The 23,018-nt window shown below is 37.8% G+C and overlaps 1 protein-coding gene across 3 annotated transcripts in view; it reads right to left on the reverse strand.

Moving 5' to 3' along the window:
* Nucleotides 1-6,779: 6,779 nt before the first annotated feature.
* The window catches only part of LOC107702946 (unconventional myosin-XVI-like), a 57,210-nt gene continuing 40,971 nt past the window's right edge, over nucleotides 6,780-23,018 (reverse strand). For 2 of the 3 annotated variants that reach the window (XM_016505416.1, XM_016505423.1), the window contains exon 3: nucleotides 17,224-17,290. In XM_016505416.1, the coding sequence (XP_016360902.1) occupies nucleotides 17,241-17,290 (50 nt within the window). In that variant the 3' untranslated portion in view covers nucleotides 17,224-17,240. Of the gene's footprint in view, nucleotides 6,919-9,340; nucleotides 9,399-9,827; nucleotides 9,840-17,223; nucleotides 17,291-23,018 lie in introns of those variants that run through there. The other variant, XR_001635805.1, reaches the window with a different exon arrangement.

A 23,018-nucleotide genomic window follows, 5' to 3' on the forward strand; every position in this document is an offset into this window, starting at 1 on the left:
TTTCACTAGTGTTTGTAAGAGGTTTTTCAGTTATGCATATGAATGTATTTCACTAAGGTTGAACAATGTTTTCACTCGTGTATGTAAGAGGTTTTCAGTATTGCGTATGAATGAATTTCACTAAGGTTGATCAATGTTTTTCATTTCACTAGTGTTTGTAAGAGGTTTTTCAGTAATGCATATGAATGAATTTCACTAAGATTGATCAATGTTTTCACACGCGTATGTAAGAGGTTTTCAGTAATGCATATGAATGAATTTCACTAAGGTTTATCAATGTTTTTCGTTTCACTAGTGTTTGTAAGAGGCTTTTCAATAATTATGGCCTATACGGCCCCTCATAGCATTTATTATTCTAAGGTAATAATTATTTATAAATTTACTATTTATGTTGTTAATTCATGTTTGTTCATAATACATAGTTAATTTATGCAATTTTAAAAGTTTCAAAATTATATTAGTATATTGCTATAAGCATATCAAACCGTATTTTTACAGTTTAAAAAACACTTTGAAACAATAATGGTCATGATGCAAAAAATATTAATACTGATTGTCCTAAATACAGGCTTTATTTTCTTTTGAAAAATATAAAATAGAATGTATTATTATTATTATTATTATTGATTTTGGAGTGAATAATTTGACATGTATTTGTGAGATTCAACTGTAGAGAGCTCAGCAGCCGAAAACTGGAAATACATTTAGAGAGATGGTTGACTAGTGGAAAACTTGTAACCATAGCAACGGAGACTACCCTTTCTCAAGAAGGGTGACTCACCCACAGGCAGAGGCAGAGAGAAAAGAGTTTAAAAGGGCTTGCTTGAGGAGAATTCTTGTTTGTTTTGTTTTTTTCTTATCTCAATAAAATTCAAGAGCCAAACAGAGAGCTGCATTAATTAACAATATTTCTGACACACAGCTAATCAAACAATGACATGTCAGTCTGGTTTAACCTTGTCAATCAAACTGCCTTGAATATAGAAATAAGCCATCCTATTCATAGCCTATCGTTTCTTATAACTGTACACACATATGCTGCTTACTGAAAACTACACAAGTTATTGCATTGTTTTTAAATTTTCACTCAAAATGTGTGTTCTATACAAGTATCTATATAAGCAGTGTTGGGAAGGTTACTTTGGAAATGTAATAGGTTACAGATTAGTAACAAGGTATGAATTGCATTTGAATAGTTGAGATGGTAACCACTGATGCTTCCATTCAATTCATAATTGTCAAAATGTAAATATCAAGAACATATATGGACTAAAAGCAACAAAAAAACAATTTTGATTTCACAGAGTCCCAGCTGATATAATTTCCTCATTTGTCATCAGTGAAAAAGGATGGTCAAGTTGGCCGCATTATATCATGCAATGTGTTTTGCATATCAGAGTTATTATAGTTAACTAAATTATAACTAAAGCAATAAATAAAACAATAAAATACAATAAACAAAATGCATTAACACACAATAAAACAAACCTAATAAAAATGACAAAAATATAAAGTTACTGCAGAAATAAACATAGTATACTAGAATACTAACAGTGCAAACATTCCTGTACACACTCACACTTTTCTTCTTAAAAGATAATACTATGTGCTCTCTCAGTAGACAGAGGGCTCATGCATCAGACAGGAAAAGAGGTTGTGGTACAATGAATTTAGAGTGTAATGTGAAAGGTCTGTTTTAAAAGAGGAATACCATAGCCACTATTAAGGGATCTTCAGAGTCACAAATGGAAAATGTGTGTGAGTGAGAGAGGATTACGTCTTCATGCAGTTAATCAAGTCTTTACACTATCTCTGCCATACGAGAGCTCTGCGCACACTGACTTGCATACTTTTATGTAAATTAAGCCTACTTTTAGAAATATTCATTCATACAGTGCCGAGCAATGGTTCACACACACACACACACACACACACACACACGTATAAACACGTTAAAGCTGTTGTGAGTATGATCAAACAGAATACTTCAAAGAGCAATGGCACAGTTCACACGTAGATGCTCAAACACTTTCTCCCACAAACACACAGAAACAAACAGACACAACGCAGGTGATGATGTAGCTGGATTAAATTCATAAATATTAACCTCAATTTAGAGGAGTATCACACACATTCTTCTTCTGCCAGCTGTATACAAACACAAATGCCTAAAAAGGGGCCGTTCACAAAGAATGGGTTTTTCATTCCACTATGCTGCTTTTCCATTGTTTTTCTATGTAAACATATGTTAGAGAGACGTGTTTGACTGTTGCACCTGACTGCTGTAGTAAAATTGTTTTTTTTTTTTACATTCCACTACTTTTTTTTTTTTTTTTATGCGAGACCCACACAAAATTTACTTTGAAAATCTCTTTGAAAGTTTGAACTTTAAGGGCTCTATTTTAACGATCTAAGCTCATGGTCTAAAGTGCACGGCGCAATTGCGCTTAGGGCGTGTCCGAATCCGCTTTTGCTAGTTTAAGAATGGGAAAGATGGTTGGCGCGCCCGGCGCATGGTCTAAAAGGGTTGTCCCTATTCTCTTAATGAGTAATGGGTGTGTTTTGGGCGTAACATGCCATAAACCAATCAGAATCTCCCATTCCCTTTGAAAAGCCAGCTGCATTCGCGCCATGGCGGATTCGCTTCTACATGGTGGAATTTGCAAGCGGAAAAACTGAACGCTTCTCTAGTGAGGGAACGGATCTGCTCGTGCGCATAATTCTGATACATGCAATGACTATCCATTATGACGTAGGCATTTTTAAATTTATGTACAGAATAATAATCTTTTACATTTTAATCCTTTGATTTTTCATTTTTAAAAATGTTTGTGTGCTGCAAAGTGTACACGCTTTGTGCACCTGCCTATAGGCGCATATTACTAACGCACTCTTTAAATAACAAAAAATATATAACGTGCCAGACTTTAAACAAGGTTTTTGCTGGTCAATGGTGCAGTCTATTTCAGTTGCCTCAAAATAGCAATGCACCAGCAATGCGCCTGAACACACCTCGTTTTCAGACCAGCACGCCCATGGGCACAAATTCATTAGCTATTTAAACAATGTGGCGCCAGACGTGAAAATGACAACTGAGTCAGGCTGAAACTAGCAAAAAACACTTGCGTCGCACCTGGCGCCGCATTGCGCCAGGTGTATAATAGGGCCCTAAAAGTCCACATATTATATTTGGTTTATGCCTCACTGGCTTTTCTTCCCAGTGATCTTGGACATCATACTGACACCTACTGGTGTGAATGCATTTTTAATTCAAGTATTTAATACTTTATGGAGTCCGAACAACATTGGACCCCGTTGGCTTTCATAGTATGGACAAAATACACAGATAGTTCTCCAAACATCTTAATTTGTGTTGCACGGAAGAAAACAAGCTAGACAGACTTGAGGATGAGTAAATTATGACAGAATTGGCCATTTAACTGCTGCCACTTCACACTGAAGCTGTTTAGTCATCTTTGTTATTTTGTTACATTATTATGGCTGGCGATGTGAACGAATGGGGACAGATGGGGTTCGAGCCTATACATCAGCTGAATAAAGATGATCAAATGGGTGGATTAGCCTCACCATATTGAAGTGCAGATGAAGCGAAGGTTAAACAATGGCATTACAGATAATATTTCAGTTGTGATAAAGACGGAATCAGATCTCTGCATCCAGTCTGGATGTTATTATGGATGTAGCTAACAGAAAACTGAATGCAGGCGCTGTGGGTGTCTGTAGTAGTAGTAGTTGTAAGTAAAGTGTATTTTTGGCCAGTATTCCTAAAGGGGCTCTGTGATTGAAGTAAGCTGGCAGGCGCACATGGTTTGCTGCTTCACGCTCCACTGAAAATCAGGTCGAAAGTGGTCTGGAGTCAGACATGTACTAAAAAAGTGGAGCAGGTAAAGCTGGTGTCTCCGCGGCGCACGTTCAGAACAACAATAACCAGACAATGGTTTTCTTCGAGATATCAGGGTGTATTTTCCATGGAGATACGAAGATCGTGATCGGTACTTTCACCTGGAGGTCTAAAAGCAGGAAACATGGCAGCATGTGTGATCCGTGAGCTGGCAGAGCTTTCATTTTCTTTTGATAATAATGAAATGATTCAGTCATCAATATGAAGGATGAAGAAGCTCACTGGATGAAGAACAGCTTCTGTAGGAATCATTGAAAATGGATTTGGATTGAAGGAGGCGAATATCTTCCCCTGGTGTGTTCCTTTTAGATTCTCTTCAGAGATAAACGCACTGATTCATAGTCTGTTTACACCCCAAGGCTCCTAATTTGTGGAGGATATGCTGTTCTATGACAAATTAATGGTATAAACCTCCTTTCCCTCCCACTATTTCTCTAAGTCAGTTTTAGATTCTATTAAGTTGCTGTAGTTTTCCTGCAGTGCATCATAGCCGTGTTTAAAGACGATTTTCAGGTGTATGCTTCAATTATATTGTCGTTGGGGAATCCGAGGGAGGCGATGCACGACTCAACAGCCTGCTGATTTAACGGTATTTCCAACTCTCCGAAAACATCAAACAATTTTAATACGATCGCTGACAGTCAATCTCATTCAAACTTTTTCCTCGCAAATTCAAAAGCCACAAATTGCAAACGTCATTAATAGTCTTACGGTTCACAGAGGGCGCCCCACGTTGGGCGCCACATTTGTGAAAGAAAGTTTGAGAGAAATGTCACGAGCAGTCTTTCAGTCTCACTCTTCCATGTTTAATCAGTGAGAGTAACCAAATAAAAAGCATATTTGATTAATATGACCCAATATTTGATGGCCTATCAGTGCCCGTAGCAAACAGGATACATCTGCATGCTGTGCTGCACTGGAGCCAATAAGCAGAAATAATCCTGAACTTCTTCTCTCCACTCTAACATTTGGAGTAGAAATTCTCCTTAGGAAAGACACTCTTTGAAGTCACAGTGCTAAAAATAACCTAGATATAGCCGTTACTTTGAGCTTTCACTGACACACACACACACAGAGTGAGCTTTTGCCAGGCACAACAGTGTGAAGAACAACAGTGACACACTTGTGTCTTAACGGTCTGCAAATCCAAGGGTGAGTCAGTATGAGTGTTCTGGTTAAGGCTGCACAATATATCAAAATTAAATCTAAACCACAATATGGCAGAGTTTCAGAATTGCAGAGAAGCTTGGTTCATGGTAAATGTTGCTCAACATAAGCTCAATCTCTGCATGTCGCTTATAAAGTGAATTTGGGAATGCAATGTGAATCTGTTGCCAGCAAAAGATAAGCTGTAAAGGCTAACTGCATTTTCTGCCAAAATAAAAGCTCAATTGATTACAGAAAAATTGACGCAATTAAGAAATTAGAATGCAAATATTAGCATTGTAATCTTACAGCTGTATAAATACACAGTACAACAGTATTGCATAGTAATAGATTTCTTACTAGGTTTAATATTTTTATGTAATAATAATATTAATAAAATATCTCTTTATTTCTTGATTACTGAAAGATGTCTGAGTTGGTTCTTGTGAAGACAAGTGAACAAGTTTTTTTTCCGAAACTGTTCAGCCCTAAAAGGATGGTTTGCACTCAAAATAATTTTTTCAGAGTAAGGCTTTTATTAAAGATTTATTAAAAATTATTATTATTATTATTATTATTATTATTATTATTATTTTCTATGCAGCTGCATTCCCCTAAAAAAAATAAAAAATACATTTAAAAAAATCACCCAAACATTCTAGATTTTACATAATAATAATCTATTAATATATAAATAACATAAAAACAAAATAGATATATATTTTTTTCTATTGTGAAACTCTAGTTCTGGTGTACGAGATTTTGGGCTCTAAATATTTCAATATATTAAAAATGTAAAATATTTATTTCTAACATTAAATTGTCATGATTCCTGAATTAACAGGTCACATTTTGGAAGTAAAAAGAGTTGCAAATGGTATTTTAAGTTGACTTAAAATGGCGACAATTAAGAAATAATGCATATTTGCCCGTTAAAAAATGCCTTCTGTTGTAGGAATACTCAAGACATTGTATCAGGGTAAGTTAAATCACCTGTGTTTTAGTTTGGAGGATTTGCGTTTGCGTTGTGTTTGTTTGTGTTAAAGGCAGCAATCTGACATGACTGCGCGCTGACTGAACACCACCTGTCTAAAGACGCAGACCGATCCTGCCTCGATCTGTCAGCACTGTGGAGGATTACGCTCAACTGATCCGGCATGCCGACATATGACAGAACTTTACTCTAAGCTGTCTTAGTCAGATTCCCTCCTGCAGGAGAGACGTGCATGTTCAGTTCAATTCACCTTTATTTCTATAGCAGTTTTCATAATACACATTGTTTCAAAAGAGCTTTACAAAAAATGCATGTCCCAAACGTTACAGTTAAGAAGCCGGAAGTGACTGTGTCAAGGGAAAAATCTGAGATTTTCAGTAATTGAAGTATGAGGTGTGTGTTTCTTCACCAATCCCCTACAGGAACTCGATACACATGTGACTTTAAAGGTACAGTTCTGTCATGATTTACTCACCTTCATGCTATTGTAAATCTATATGAGTTACTTTTCATCCATAGAAAATTATTCATATTTTTGCCACAGTTTTTCAGAAGAGAGACTGTAAATTGCAAATGTTTGTATCTGCTATATTGGAAGTGAAATGTGTCAGTTTTGAAGTACACTAGCTTACTGATGATCTCAAAGCTTTGGACTAAAAGATACAAAACTCAAATTTTGATTTGATGTCTGTGTGTATGGTGTATTTCTCACCAGCAGCAGCAGCAACACCATATCTGCGTGATCGCAGGCACAGGCCACATGCAGAGCAGTCCAGAGATCCTCATCCTGCAGGTTGACATTCAGTCCTTTTTCTATCAAAATCTCTGCTGCAAACACATTGTCATGGCGAGCGCACTGCAGAGACAAAAGCGGATACAGACATGCAGCATTCCCAGTCACAGAGGAGCAAGAGGATTGCAGTTGTCATCTTACAGAAACCTCAATTCCCCCACCCATGGTTTCCACAAAAAAAAAAACTATTAAGGAGCTCAACGGTTTATAACTGAACTGAAATATGACACTGAAGACTAGAGTAATTGCTGTTGAAAAATCAGCTTTGTAAATCACAGGAATAAATCACATTTTACCATATATTCAAATAGAAAATAGTTATTTTAAATTGTAATAATATTTCACAATATTAATGTTTTTACTGTATTTTTGAAATAAAACACAGCATTTAAAATGCTACCTTAAGCATAAGAGACTATTTTTAAAAACATCTACAAATCTTCTGAATGCCACACTTTTGAATGGATGGGTACACATTTGTTTTAAATTTGTGTTTATCAACCATTTCAAACACAGCGACAATTTTTAGTGGATCACGTTCATGGTTTCAGTAATTTGATGAACTTGATGATCTGTGGTTACTCTGATAGGACACCTGTGTTAACCTGAGGAAAACCAACTTCATGCAAACACTAAAAATTGACACTAGTTGATTAAAAGTCATTACGATGTAAATGCGATGGCGCCGCAGACGGCAGCCTCAGTCTTTGGCTCTCCAGTGTTTGTACTGTTTTTGTTAGTTTTTCCTGTTTTTTGTTTCTCAAACACGATCAGTTTTACCAGGGATGAGCTGCTGAACGTGCAATAACCTTATAATTATTTATAACCCTAAACCCTAGTACATCCCTACAACTTATTTCATTATATTCCTACTCCATCTATAGCACACCAGTACATACAATTTATTCTTTTTTTGTGGTTTATATTTATGCATGTGTATTTTATTCACCTCTCATTTTTATTATCTGTGTGTTATTGTTGTCTCCGTGTACTGGAAGCTTGTGACACTATAACAAATTCCTTGTATGTGCAAACATACTTGGCAATAAAGCTCTTTCTGATTCTGATTACAAAAATTATCAATTTTTGTATCTAATGCTATTAAATCCATACATTTAAAGTATGACTTGTAGCCTAATACTTTTTGCACCCGCTGTAATTTTGGGAAAAATAATTAATTGAATGTGTCAACTGCCTCGATCAAACTTAAATCCTTAAATCCTTTTGCCCAATAACAAACTTTCTGAGTGCTTTATTGAATGAGTGAATTAACTTTATTCAGACATTATTTCGCTAATCTACTGTGCATTTAAATGAGACATTTAAATGATTAAAAAGATTTAGCTCTTTTCACATTAGATAATTACATTAATTGCAGAGAGGCACAGGTTGATTTCGTTAGAGGTGTAATAATCAAAATTGTAATTAAAAATTTATTTCATTTATTGCATTGGATATGAATGCTTCATTTCATATGCTGCACCATAAAAAAATTTATTGTTTTGTGTCTGAGCATCTCTGAGAGTGCCAAGACTTAATTAAACTGTGTCCAATTACTGCTGAAATTGGATTTGTTTGTTTAGCTGTACTTTACCCTGGTGAACCCTTTAAATTTATTTACCTCTCTATGGTCACAAAATGAACTAACAAAAATTTGAGTCATCCATCTTGCTTGAGTGCAGTGCTCACACACCGGACCGAGTCTATTAATGTCAGTGTCACTGAATGGTGTCAAATGTTTCCCAGAGTTACAATGAACCAACTAAAGGAGTGTAATGGACGCCAACCATTTATTTGGTGAACAGGCATTGAACAGAACATGTCAGTATCATAAATAAACAGGCATTGTCGAATAAAGGAAAAATAATTAATAACTGCAGCTGCTTCAGCCCTCCTAAGCTTTATGGTCATACACTGGATGTGCAGTCAAATCTGACCAGGAACAGTAAGAGTGTAATAGTTTGGGTCATTTAGATCTTATTTGAAACTGTTTTGAAACTCAACTACAGTAAAACAAGAAAGAAAGAAAGGAAGGAAGGGAGAGATAAAATGAGAATTTATCATTAATTTGGACCAGACTGCTGCCATCTGATGAAAAAAATAAATTAAAACATGTAAAAATAACATCAGGCCAAGCGTCTCAGGTTACTTATGTAACCATGGTTCCCTGAGTAGGGAACGATACACTGCGTCCTCTAGGTTTCCCCATAGCGACCCCTAGAGGACGCAGTTCCAGAATGTGTGCCCAGGTGTGGCTTGTCCAAACAAAATTTTAAGTCAGAACATTTTATATTATTTCTTTAAAATAAGTCTACATAATATTTTGTAGAGGACCTCAGAGATAAAGGAACCGAGTTTTGGGACATTGATTTGAAACAGGGACAGTTAAATATTCTGCCGAAGACATTACAGTCACAGTGTATGACGGCTCAAGAGGCAACGAGCATTTAACTGAATTTGTCAGAGCTTGTCGTTATGTTCTTACCAGATGGAGCAGAGATCCTCCTGAGGAAATCACTGTGTTCAGGTCAGCTCCCTCCTTCCTAGAGGATGCAGTGTCTCGTTCCCATGAAAGGAAAATCATGTTATGACACCAATCTGTAGATGCAAAGTTGTCTATGGTTCCACCCTCTGTGTAAGAATTTTAGATTTTACGTTCATAAAAAAAAATACATACTTTTGGAAATTTATTTAGAAATTGTCCAACTATTATTTGGTAAGTTAATTAAATTATTTGGTAAAGCTTACAGTTAGTTACTTCCATTCATTTCACTTTCTCTCTCTGCATAATGTGTGTGAATCGTTTACACTCTGGATGTTTTATAGTCTCACCCCTTCATTTCTCTGTGTTTGCTTAACATTGAGTTTGATATTTTACTCAATATATGTTTTTCTAAAAATTGCTCAGCATTAGGGTATTTTCCATTAATATCCAATGGCTGACAGTTTAGAATGACTCAGACTGAGGAAACCCAGCCTCAGCACTGGAACAAAAGAAAAAGCAATGAGGGATGAATATATTTGCAAAATGAACACTTCTCAATGACCCTCTCTGCACACAAACACATAGTGAGGAAATATGATTAATTATTGCAATCCCTACAGACACACATACGGGCTCTGTTCCAAAACCTAGTGTGCTGCCTAGCTGTCTACTGCCTACATATAGGCGCCAACCTTATAAGGCCACGCTATAACACGCTACATCAAGAGAAACAAACAGTGCTACTCAAAAAAGTGGAGGAGTTTGGTGTTAGCATGTTGCTAAGCTAACAAACATATAGGGGGAGAGAGGGGCAAAGTGAGCCAGTGGGTAAGTTGACCCACCCCCTGTATCTAGGCAACCCTACAGATTTTTAGCAATGTGACCACAAATCCAGGAAGAAACCATCATTTCAATTTGGCTGTGGTGGAGAGAAGCACATGTTAAAGTGGTAAGTATGATTTTTTCACAAAAAAAAAAAAAAATGTTTTTATCCTATCAAAGTAAAGTTTATACATGTCAGGTATAATGGCTGTTATGTCAAAGCAGATTTATCCAGGCCTAAATATTTATACCATACATATTGGTGATAGGCAAATGTATAAAACCATGTGAATGATTTAGCTAAAGATTAGCCTGAATTACTAAGCCAGGCAGTTTTTCCAAAAATGGTGGCTGTGGGGCAAAGTGAACCAAATGGTGTGGGATAAACTCAACCAGCGGTTCAACTTACCCCACCATGAGGCACTGAAGACACTGAATTTGTTTAGTTCAAAAAATTATTTCAGTGTAGTATCACACAACTGATTTGATTATTTCATATTTTAAACATTTTTAGAAAAGATATCACGCCAAGACATTATAAGAGGAAGACCAACTGGGGCTCAATACCCCTTGAGGACATGGAGAGAGCAGCAAATGATGTAATGGGTGGCAAATCCATCAGAGCTGTGGCAAAATAAAAAAATATTGACAGGTCAACCTTACGTAGATATATATAAAAAAGAAGGAAGGACAGGAAGTGAAAACCACTGGTTACAGTGGAACAGCAGAGGCAAAGAGGGTCTTTACAGAGAAGCTAGAGAAGGAGCTTGCAGACCACATCAAGAAGCTGGCTGAGATTGTTAAAGATTGTTTGGGGGGGTAACATGGCCTTACCCCCCCCCCAAAAATGTTGTTAATTGGCATTTGAATTGGCAGACAGAAGCAATATTCCTGTCCCCAACAACTGGAAAGAGAAGGGTTTAGCCAGTAGGATGTGCAAGACATCACATAATTCAGTAGCTCAACTAAGTTTAACTGATCTTGTGTAGCTAAACATAGCATCTTGATATAATTAATTATTTTTAGGTCGAGATTGGTTCAACAATTTCAAAGCACGTCACCATCTCTCCTGCCGTATACCTGAAGCAACATATGTGGGAAGGGCTTCAGCCTTCAATAAAACTAAAGGAGTTCTTTAACAATCTGTCAAATGTGATGGACAGGTGAGAGAACACATTAGATTACATTTATAACAATAACTGAACACAACAGATAAGTACATATACAAAGACTGGCACATGTGTTGTTCTACTAGTTGTATTTACAAGGATATCAAGTGAGGGCTGTTTAGTTGCTTCATGCATTAACTGCAAGGTTTAGGCACTCTGATTCCAGTTTGGCTCTTTCATGTTCTGTCTTTGTTTTATAGGCATAAATTCCCTCCAAACATGATTTACAACGTTGACGAAACAGGTGTCACAACAGTGCAGACACCAAAGCAGGTAGTGGCAGAGAAAGGAAAAAAACAAGTGGGTGCCATCACATCTGCTGAAAGAGGAGCGCTTGTGACTGTAGTCTGTGCCGTCAATGCTACTGGGAATGCAGTCCCTCCTATGTTTATCTTCCCACAGGTTTGATATAAAGAACATTGCATCAAAGGAGCACCTCAAGGATCAATTGGTACATCCACCAGATCTGGCTGGATAAATGAAGACACCTTTGCTGAGTTCCTTGAACATCTAGTTCAGCACACCAACTGCTCCTCTGACCATCCCATGTTGCTAATCCTTGATAACCATGAGGCCCACATTTCACTGAGGGCAGTGGATATAGCAAAGAAAAAGAGTATTGTTCTGCTCACCATTCCACCCCACACGTCCCATCACTTACAGCCTCTGGACAAGAGCATTTATGGTCCATTTAAGACCTATTACAACAAAGCTCTTGATGGTTGGATGAGAACTAACCCAGGCAAAACAGCCACCATATACCAGATCCCTGGATGTGTGAATGAGGCTTTCATGTTAGCAATGACACCACAGAATATAACTTCTGGATTCAGGCCCTTGGGGATTTCCCCTTACAACAGAGATATTTTCTCTGATCAGGAGTTTGAGACATCCATGGTAACAGACAGGCCAGCCCCTGAGCTACAGTCTGCTGCTGCAGATGATCCACCAATTGCTTCAACCAGCATCACTGCTGAGCTGCTTTCACCATGCCTCACACATGGATGTGCTTCACCAAGTGAAACAGATTTGGATCCCAGCCACACTTCATACTTGTCTGCAGAAGAAATTCTGCCCCTACCCAAAAGTATGCCCAGCACAAAAACAAAGAGAAAGCGTTTGAAGTCAAGAATCCTAACTGATACACCTGAAAAGCAAGCAATTGAAATGGCTCATGAAGAAAGAAAAAATAAACAGCAGGGAAAAAAGCAAAGCAACATCAAAGATAAAGGAAAGCTCAAGAAAAAAACAAACCAAGAAGAAAATCACAGTGTACAGCAGCTCTGATGAGAGTGATGTTCCCATCCCACTTGATGACATTTCTGAGTATGAGAGCTCTGAGGATGATAGTAGCGACATCTCAGATCTGTTTGTTGGTGACTTCATTATAGTGAAGTTCAACACCAAACGCAGGAGCTATCATTAAATTGGCATGGTTGAGAAACTATAGGACGACGAAGTGAATGCAAGATTTCTCAGAAGAATCCGGGGGAGCACTGTCAATGAGAAACCCACTTTTGTCTTCAAGGAAAATGTGGCTTTTTTCCCCACAAAGTGATGTGCTGAAGAAGCTATCTCAATCTCAAAAGGCTGGGGGAACTGCAAGAAGGGAGCAACACTTCATATTTCCCTGCAACCTTGATGGGTGGAATGTTGAATAGTTGTTGAAATGCAGAACAGATTTGGTTGTTTTGATGTTGTTTACATTAAAAGTTATGTTGTGCCAAGTTACGCTTAAAATTACATTTAAAGGAACACTCCACTATTTTTTTGAAAATAGGCTCATTTTCCAACTCCCCTAGAGTTAAACAGTTGAGTTTTCCCGTTTTCGAATCCATTCAGCCGAACTCCGGGTCTGGCGGTAGCACTTTTAGCTGCAGCTTAGCATAGATCATTGAATCTGATTAGACCGTTAGCATCTCGCTCAAAAATGACCAAAGAGTTTCGATATTTTTCCTATTTAAAACTTGACTCTTCTGTAGTTACATCGTGTACTAAGACCGACGGAAAATGAAAAGTTGCGATTTTCTAGCCTAGGCCGATATGGCTAGGAACTATACTCTCATTCCGGCGTAATAATCAAGGAACTTTGCTGCCGTATCATGGGTGCAGCAGGCGCAATGATATTACGCAGCGCCTGAAAATAGGCTAACTTCCGCCAACATAACCAACGTGACCACCTGCTTGCACAGGGAACATGCTGGGGACTATTTTCAGGCGCTGCGTAATATTGCGCCTGCTGCACCCATGGTACGGCAGCAAAGTTCCTTGATGCTACAGCAAGCACTAGCCAAGTATTTGAATGTTGAGCAGCAAGCTCATTGGCTGCTGATGCGAAAGAAACCGATCAGCTGTGCCATGTGAATAATGATGTGATTATGTCAGACTGAATTAGAACCTATCGGCCTGCGCCATCTAGAGTTCCATGACAGAACTTTGGATTAGCGTCCACACCAACAGACAATAACATTGTTTAATATCAGTGCTTGAAGTTACGTCAGGCTTGAGCTTTTTAAAGCCAGGTGGATTCTGAGTGTCAATGTTCTCATCATTCATTAGCTGGAAAAAAAAAATGTTCTGAGAGTGATTCCAATGATATCATTCCTCTTTACTCTGAGGCGGAAATTAACGTCTGCCCATTTATGCTGCTTTTTTGGAGGTTAGTGTACGTAAAACAGCACTCTGGACATTACAAAAAAAAATGTTTTGTGGAAAAAAAATGTTAAGCTGGTTTGGAACAACATGAGCGTGAGTATGACAGAATTTGGTTACCCTTTTTTTAAGGTATCCTTGTTACATTGTAATTAAATTGTAATACAAGTATTGTGTAATATGAACTAACAACATGTACTTAATCTATAGGGTTAAGGTTTGGTTTAGGGTTAGTCATTATGCAAAATGTACTGTTATTACTATAGTAAGTACATGTAACGTTTTACAAGGACACTGTAAAAGTATGAGCCAGAATCGTTTTGTTTCTGGGTGACTTGTCCCTTCAATTCTCAATTTCCTTGACAGCTGTGGCTGTGGTACAAGTACATTGGCTGTGGCATGTGTGTCAGTGTGATGGATGGCTTGGAGGCTGAATGGGTGAATCTCTGAGATCACTCAGCAATCTCCATCAGGAAATTGAACACTGGTTTGGATTATACAGAGCTGTCAACCCAGGAAAATAAAAATGAATGAAGATCCCAGAGAGCAAATGAGGCAGGGTGTAAGCTTGTAAAGGACACTATCTGATGTACGCCAAAGCAATCAAGGACTATTCAGTAATAAAAGGGCTGCTATGCAATGTGCCAGATTAGCTTAATGCAGCTAAGGACTATATTTTGCTGATCGTCACAACACAATGGTGGCCGTGCATCTTAAATCGCATGAATCTACGCCATTGCAAAACATGCAATCAATGCGAATCGCACATGCCTGCCAGACTCAAGTCTTACCAGCTCTTTGGAAAGATGAGCTCCAACAGATCAATAGGTCTTAAACTAGGTAATAAATCTAGTATGTACCTGAGTGTTTTCTGCACATGACACACATATGTGCTCAAATCACTACTTACCAGGCAAGAGTGAAGGTTAATTACAGAGGTAATTAGCATATGATCAAGCTGGCTATACAGCACGACCCAAGCTTTAATATTATGACCCTCACAGGAGTGGTTACCACCTCAAACAGATGTGCTTGTGGATGGCCACTCAACACAGCTGGAACGAGAGGTTAAGCAGTTGGCCTGTTTATTCAGGCTGTATACCTATTTACACATGAGAACATGCCCAGTCTGAGTAGCTGTGGTGAGGTAGAGCAGTTCATGCTAATAATACAGTCCACACTCATCCATATTTATGAGGTGTTGTTTTGGCGATCTGACTCAGCGATATGCGTGGCAGGCTCATTGGTTAAACAGCTGAATGCTGTAAACATCTATGCAACCTCCATTATCCCTTGCTCAACAAGAATCCAATAAAAAACAACAAAACATCAGCTATCCTCATGTCACTGTAGCAAACTAAAACATTGCCCTGGAGAACAAAATTAGATTATGAGAAAACAAATATACAAATGTGCAACTACAAATGAATGAATACAACTACATCTGAAACAGCTACTTAAATGGAATCATTTTTTTTTCCTTGTAAGAATTGATTTGCTTCTAATACAGAAACATCAGTCCAATCAACTTCAATCAATGCTGTTCACATAGAATCCGACACTCAGACCTATTATTAATCAGCTTGTCCAATCTGCAGTCATTAGCAGTCAGGCAGCTTAATTAATTTCCCAAGTCTCTTTGCTCTAATGCAGTGGTTCTCAAACCTCTCCATGAAGTACCCCCAGCACTGCACATTTTGTATGTCTCCCTATATCTGACACACCCACTTCAGGTCTTGAAGTCTCCACTAATGAGCTGATGAGTTGAATCAGGTGTGATAGATGAGGGAGACATACAAAATGTGCAGGGCTGTGGGTACTCCAGGACAGGTTTGAGAACCACTGCTCTAATGAGTACCAGAAAAGTCTTTCACATACCCAGGGAAAAATCTTCAGCATGTTTCCCTTCCTCTAGGGCAGTGGTTAACAAACTTTATATATATATACAGTGGTGTGAAAAAGTGTTGGCCCCCTTCCTGATTTCTTATTTTTTTGCATGTTTGTCACACTTTAATGTTAGCGACAACCGGCGCCACACAACGGTCTCAAGTCCGCAGACAGAGGAGCTCCGGAAGGATGCTCTCTGTTCCAGAATCAATCACTGAGGGTGCTTTAGCTTTCATGCACATCTATTTTGACATCATATTTTGCCAGTCCATTGTTATGATTATCACTGTCAGTCATTGCGATTTCGAGAGAGAATCACCCATTTATAGGAGAATGTCACTCCAGAAACTTTGAAGCATGTATGCCACATTGGTCCTCTTAGCAGCATGACAAACAAAACTTTTATTCAAATTCAGAATCGATTATATACACCCAAGAAAGCACTCAAAGAGCACTCCCTTAATAATCACCGAAAAGGTGTCACTCATTTCAGTTCATCGAAATCTTCCATTATAATCAATGAATCTCTCTACACTGCAAAATAAATCTCTTATTTACATCATGTCTACACTTTGTTTGTTATAATGAAAGGATTAGCGTGCAGGCGTTTTGATTCTGACTATCTAATCTTTATTATCATTATCTCACCACAGATTGGGGAACATTACACCTGCTTTATGGAAATAAGATTGTGTTCCGATATTAAAAGGGATAGTTCAAGTTCTGTCCCGGGGCACATTTTGATACTTTTTTTGATACTGTAATGCATATAAATTGTCTTCTCCTGCAGTACAGACAGAGTCATTCCCAAGCTGTACAGTATATGCAATAAAGAACTACTTTATCCTTGACAAACGACAGAAGATATTCCAAGTTTTGATTCCTGCAATGGGTTGTAGGTAAATATCTACCTCATTCAGCACTCTTTTTGTTTCCCGTCTTATAAAATCCTGTTACTATTCCGTTGTGAGAAACCGCTGCAAATGATTCAGTGCATGAGTGACCTGTCTGAATGAATCAAACTGAATCACAAACACTTTCAGACCTTTTGCCAAATCCATTTAACTGATTAGGTCAATAGCAAATCATCCGCAAATCTGCCATCAATAGTTCTGATTTTAAACAGCTAATAGACACACATGACATGACTGCTGAAATATTATCAGGGAAAATTATTCTCAGGTCGGTATACATGATCTGAAATGACTTAAAATGCATGACTTGAAAGCCCCATAAAAACATCTTAACAGTGGTCCATACAACATGTCCACTATATTATCAGTCTTCTGAAGTCATACAGTAGCTTCATGTGAGGAACAGACCAAAATTTACGTCATCATTCACTGAAAATCTGGCTTAGATAACCATGGTCACCGCTCACTGTATTGGAAAATCAGCTCCAAATAACTCCTTTGGTGCTCTGAAAAAAAAAAAAAAAAAGTTTCAAAAGGTGATGATCACAGAATTTTTTTCATTTTTGGGTGAGCCGTCCCTTTACAAAGCTGTTCAGCAATTAGCCGGAATGATACATTTAGCAATAATCGTGCTTAATGTTTGCAGGAGCACAAAAACGGTCCACTTAACCCTGGAGAAAATGGGTTTAACTCTGTGTGGTCATTAGAGGACAGATTTTCTGATGACTGCAAAGAGAGAAAACAACCTGTGCATGTTAACATGGAGCTACTGAGCCTGACGAGCACATCTGTTAGATGGTCCGGCTGCAGGCATTAAGAGGAAACACCAGAGACCACCCGCCTGTGTGTTAGGCCTCTTTACTGACCGCAACTAAACAGAGGTCAGCAGACACACTTAGCCCATAAGGTGTCTTTGCACAGTGGGCAGAATCATGCTGTGTTATTGAATCTGCTGAAGTCAATGTGGAGCATTACTGGTGGAACCAATTTTGGCTCATTTGGGTCAAATAAACCATTAACGCACATAAGTAACGTAAGTAAGTAACGTGTTCGTAACTGGCCATTTACAGGACTCAAATGGAGCAGATACAGACAGTCTAATATTCACATCAGCAATTCTGGAATGAAACTGGACCTCTGTGGAGGTATCCAAATATTTGGACTCTCCGGTTTATTGGAATGTGCTCTGTTGGCACTCATATGATAAGGCTAATATGTGCTTTCTTCTGTGTGGTTGATAATCTCCTATATTTCCTATGACTTGATGTTGGGTGCAAGAGTGGGCGAAATTCAACACGTCACAGGAAAATGGGAAAACATCTGTTGGAACCATATGTGGCGTTTCCATGGAAACCAGGCATGGGGAAAGAAGATGACGAGAGAAGGAAAAGCAACATAGTAGGAGATGAGAAATTAAATGATAAAGAATAACACGCAAATGCTCTCACTACTTTTGGATGCCACAGACCGTCACATATGATGCACACCTTATGAAGGATTCCTAAAATATATAGGCAGTTACAGTATATTTATTTTTCACATATAAATGCCTACACACACTACTGTTCAAAAGTTTGGGGTTGGTATTTTAGTCTATTTTCAAATGTAATTTATTCCTTTGATGGCAAAGCTGAAATTTCAGTAGTCATTACTCCACTCTTCAGTAGGGCTGCACGATATATCGAAATTATAGAAATATCGCAAATGTAAATATCGCAATGGCGTGCGATATTATCATTTTAATAGGCTAATAATTTCAAAACGTTGCAAAAGGTCAAAGTTTTAGTTCGACGCATATAGCAGAGAATTGCTTGACGTTAAAGAGTTATTAAGTGCAGTAAGTTGCAGAAAACAACTCTTTGCCGTCTCGTCTTGCTGTCTGACTCACACCTGAAGCACGCGCACAAGCCGCATCTCGCGCAGCGTCTCTTCAGTTCTGCAGCGCGCGCGCACGCACGCACACACACACACACACACACACACAGAGAGAGAGAGAGACACGTTTCAGACCGAGTTGATTCGTCTTTCACATCTCCTCCTTATGTTTGAACAGACACATACACACAGAATTATGTCAATAGTACCCGTCTCGACGGTCATTCTCGTAAACGCAGTCGTTATGTTTTAAATGAAGGTAAACAGCTGAGAAAGAAATCGGATGTGTATCATTATACTGGATCCGTACAGTCTGATTTAAAGGGACAGCAGCCTACAAATACGTGCTGCTGAATCTGTCCCTAATGTTAATCAAACAACAAAACAGCTATAACAAAAATTAATCTTAAATGTAATTCATACAGTAAACAATGCAGTGCTATTTTACACTTAATTATTAAATTTCTGTACCTGAATACTACGGTTTATTTTATCTATGCTTGTAAATTGTGTATTTCTTTTTCTTTCTTTTTTTTTTACTGACTGTTCACTTGCCTTTAATCATGTTTGAACTTTCTCAGACTATAGTTTCTGCTGTGGTATATTAATAAGTACTTAAAGTGTGTGGAAAGCAAAGTCACAATGATATAAAATTTGTGTCATTAATTTTGTTGTTTGTATGTTCACATTGATGTTAAATTACATTTATGATTTGTGACATTACTTTTTAAATAATGCTAAAACTGCTGGTCACTTTCAGAAGTTATAGTGATTCTTTCTTTTCCAAGAAAGAATGTGAAACAAATTGGTTATATGATTTTCATTTTTAAATATTTTAAAATATCATTTAAATTGATTTTATACACTTTAAGCAATATTGTATCGCATATCGAATATCGCATTTTTCTTCAATATCGCACAGCCCTACTCTTCAGTATCACATGATCCTACAGAAATCATTCTAATATGCTGATTTGGTGCTCAAGAAACATTTATTATTATTATTATCAATATTAAAAACAGTTGTGCTGCTTAATATTTTTGTGGAAACCGTGATACAATTTTTTAAAGGATTCTTTGATGAATGGAGAGTTCAAAAGAACAGCATTTATTTACAACTAATAGAATATAATTATTGCAGTGATTTTTACATTTTTACTGTCACTTTTTATCTATTTAATGCATCCTGGAAAAATAAAATGTTCTATAACAAAAATAAATAAATGTATAACATTTTAACTTTATATTATTATTATTATTATTATTATTATTATTATTATTATTATTATTATTATTAGTGTGGCTTTAACGATAGCCATCTTATTAAATAATAATTCAAACAAACACAAACAAATTAATAAAAGCACATACATATACATAAATCTTTATGTATGCCCGTTATCAGCATCCATTGGCAATCTTCCCTGAAGACCCTCCCCTCCAAATCCCATCACAAGCAGTCACGGGAGACTCATTTGAGACACATTACTACCAGGTGTAAATACAGATCTGCCTCATACGATCACCTGAGATGGAGGCCAAAGACAGAACAGGACAGAGCAAGGAAGAATTATTAGACTAGCACATGTCCAGTTGGCCTCATGTATGTGGGGGTTGTTGGTCTGTGCATGGCTGTGAGTTTGAGATATGGAGCACTTTGTCACTAAGGATATTGTGCCAGATATACAAACAAACCCTTTAGAAAATTGCTTCTATTGTTCTTTGATCTCTTGAGTTAAATCAAATCCACTGCTGAACTGTAATGAAGTGCGTGAGTACATCTGGCATAATACACTACAATAGTGCATTATGTTCTGCAGCAGGATACAGGTGTCATTCATTAGCCCTAATATAATAGGCAAAAGGAGCCAGTCGTCTAGGCAATGTGGATGGGCCTAGACCACGTTAATGTATAACGCTAATGGGAGGGGGAGTGTAAGAGAAGTGCACACAGCAAATTGATGTCTCTAGAGGTTTGAATTCAATCAGTGGCACCACAAACAGACATATTGAATCATTCAGATAGCGTGTTTACAACACTTTGAAACACATTAGCTCAGTGACAAAACCTAGTGAGCTGCACTGCTGTCTACTGTCTAGATAGACAGCATCCTGACTAAAATGGAACCCTTATAAGTAACAGTTTACATACTGTAGACAGAGCTCCTCATGTGAAACTCAAAGAACAAATAATTCCAATTGAGTTTGGTGCTAGCATGTTGCTAATCTAACAGCTCAGTACTCTAAGCATGTAAATATATCAGACAGTGGGGAAAATAGTTGAACTTTAGGCAGTATTCTTAAAACAATGGGCAAAATACAATTTTAGTTTTACTTTCCACTGAAATCACCTTAGACATGGTGATTAAATGGATTCACTTCAAGGTCACATCTATTCCATCCCCATTTCTCCATCCTTTCCTCATTTGAACCCCCATGTTCCTCCATGTTCCACCATCAATGACAAGAGACTTCAGCCTTTCATCTCTGAAATGAATCGTCTTCTCCTTCAGAAAACAGCTAAGTAGGTTTCTCTTTATCTCTAGACCTGAGAGAAATCCATTGGGAGTTCCAGACAAGCACAGATGCTTCATGTTTTTGAAATGGGCTTTGGAGACCTGGCTATGTTTTCCTGATCAGAGGAGAGTTCGGTCCTCCATAATAAGAGGAGGAGGATTTGGGGGCGATGTGGAGGTTAAAATGAGCTCACTGGGGTGGAAAAAAAAATCATTCCAGCTTCTTGAAGGAAATATTAACAACAAAAAAGTCTGAAAACTCATCATGCGTAGTCAGTAGTCTTATTCCATTCATATTCCTAACAGAAAGCTTTTGACCCCGAGAGAGCTGACGTGACAACTGACAACATGTCATCGAATCCCATCCAATCCTATGCCTGGCAAAATGGAAATGTGTTTTGGATCAGTGGACACAGGCCAGTTTGGCACCCAAGAAAAACAAGTTAGATAGGCTGCTTCAAATCATCATCTTACAAACCACCAGCTTCTGACCTAGATTTCAGCTTGAGCAGCAAAAAAGTTGGTCAGTTTAAGAGCTAAGTGGACATACTTCTTGAACTCACCACCCTATCAATGAGTGATGAACGTTTGATTTCATTTTATTTGAGCTTTTCAATTTGGAATACAAAAACAAACACATTCATTTCCCCGCCTAGGATTTAAAAGGGATCATATAAGAAGTCAAATGAACATCTGAGCCAAAAATACCACATACTGACAATACACTAGGCCTGGGCGATAAAACGGTATTGATATTTATCGACGGTACACCTTCATCGATAACGATAGAAAAAATGTCTGATATAGTGCACGATATAGGCACGTGTTATGAGTGACACAGACAGCACACACAAACACGAACACATGCTGAAATGCCTGCCTGTGATGACGAGATTGTGAATAAAAAAAAAAGAATATTAGTCTAATTTAAAATAAATATTTGATTTGAATGCAAAAATGGTACAATGGAACGTTAGGTGTGTATCACGGAGCGTCATCAGTGGCACACGAGATGTGGTGATGATGTAAGTGACGTTGTTGCATCTTAATGTTTTGTTAGTCTAGCCCACGAGACGTGCCGCTGCTGCGTTATTCATTCAAAATATTAGAGAAATATAGTAGCTCAATGCATAGAAGATCTTGAATGGGTTAAAACCGAAACCAAGCCATTCACACAGAACGCATATTCAGCACATTTTTTTAGACGGACAAATATGACTGCTGCACTCACGTCTCATGCAAGAGATGCAAAGAAAGCCATGCAAAGTTAAAACAGGTTAAACGTTCAGAAAATGCGACGCAAATTTGTGAAGGTTTATTTAATTTCACTGCGTCTCATATGTTTTTAAATGCAATCTGTGTGATCGGCGATTCGGCGTTTTGTATTAAGCAATGCATAAATACATGATGCTGTTTTGTTCATAATTGTTTATGCAGTTTACAAAATTATATTTGATTTATATATGTTAATTTTAGATGTTATGCACGTATTTATAGCCAGTTATTTGCATTGACAATTTAATACGCTGCATTATTTTGCTCATTGCGCCCTCCTGTGGCCTCGGGAGACAAGCCAAAAGTTTCCTTAAAGGGTTAGTTCACCCCAAAATTTTAATTAGCCCATAAATTACTCACCCTGAAGTCATCCTAGGTGTATATGACTTTCTTCTTTCAGACGAATCCAGTCGGAGTTATATTAAAAATTGTCTTTGATCTTTCAAGCTCTATCGTTGTACTCAGCGGGTGTTGCAGTGCTTCGGTTCAAATGACGTGAAATAAAAAGCACCCTTCCACAAAAAAAAGTGTCTCACACGGCTCCGGGGGGTGAACAAAGGCCTTCTGT

The sequence above is a fragment of the Sinocyclocheilus anshuiensis genome, unplaced genomic scaffold (assembly GCF_001515605.1).
Source record: "Sinocyclocheilus anshuiensis isolate Anshui unplaced genomic scaffold, SAMN03320099.WGS_v1.1 scaffold1094, whole genome shotgun sequence".
Lineage (NCBI taxonomy): Eukaryota > Metazoa > Chordata > Actinopteri > Cypriniformes > Cyprinidae > Sinocyclocheilus > Sinocyclocheilus anshuiensis.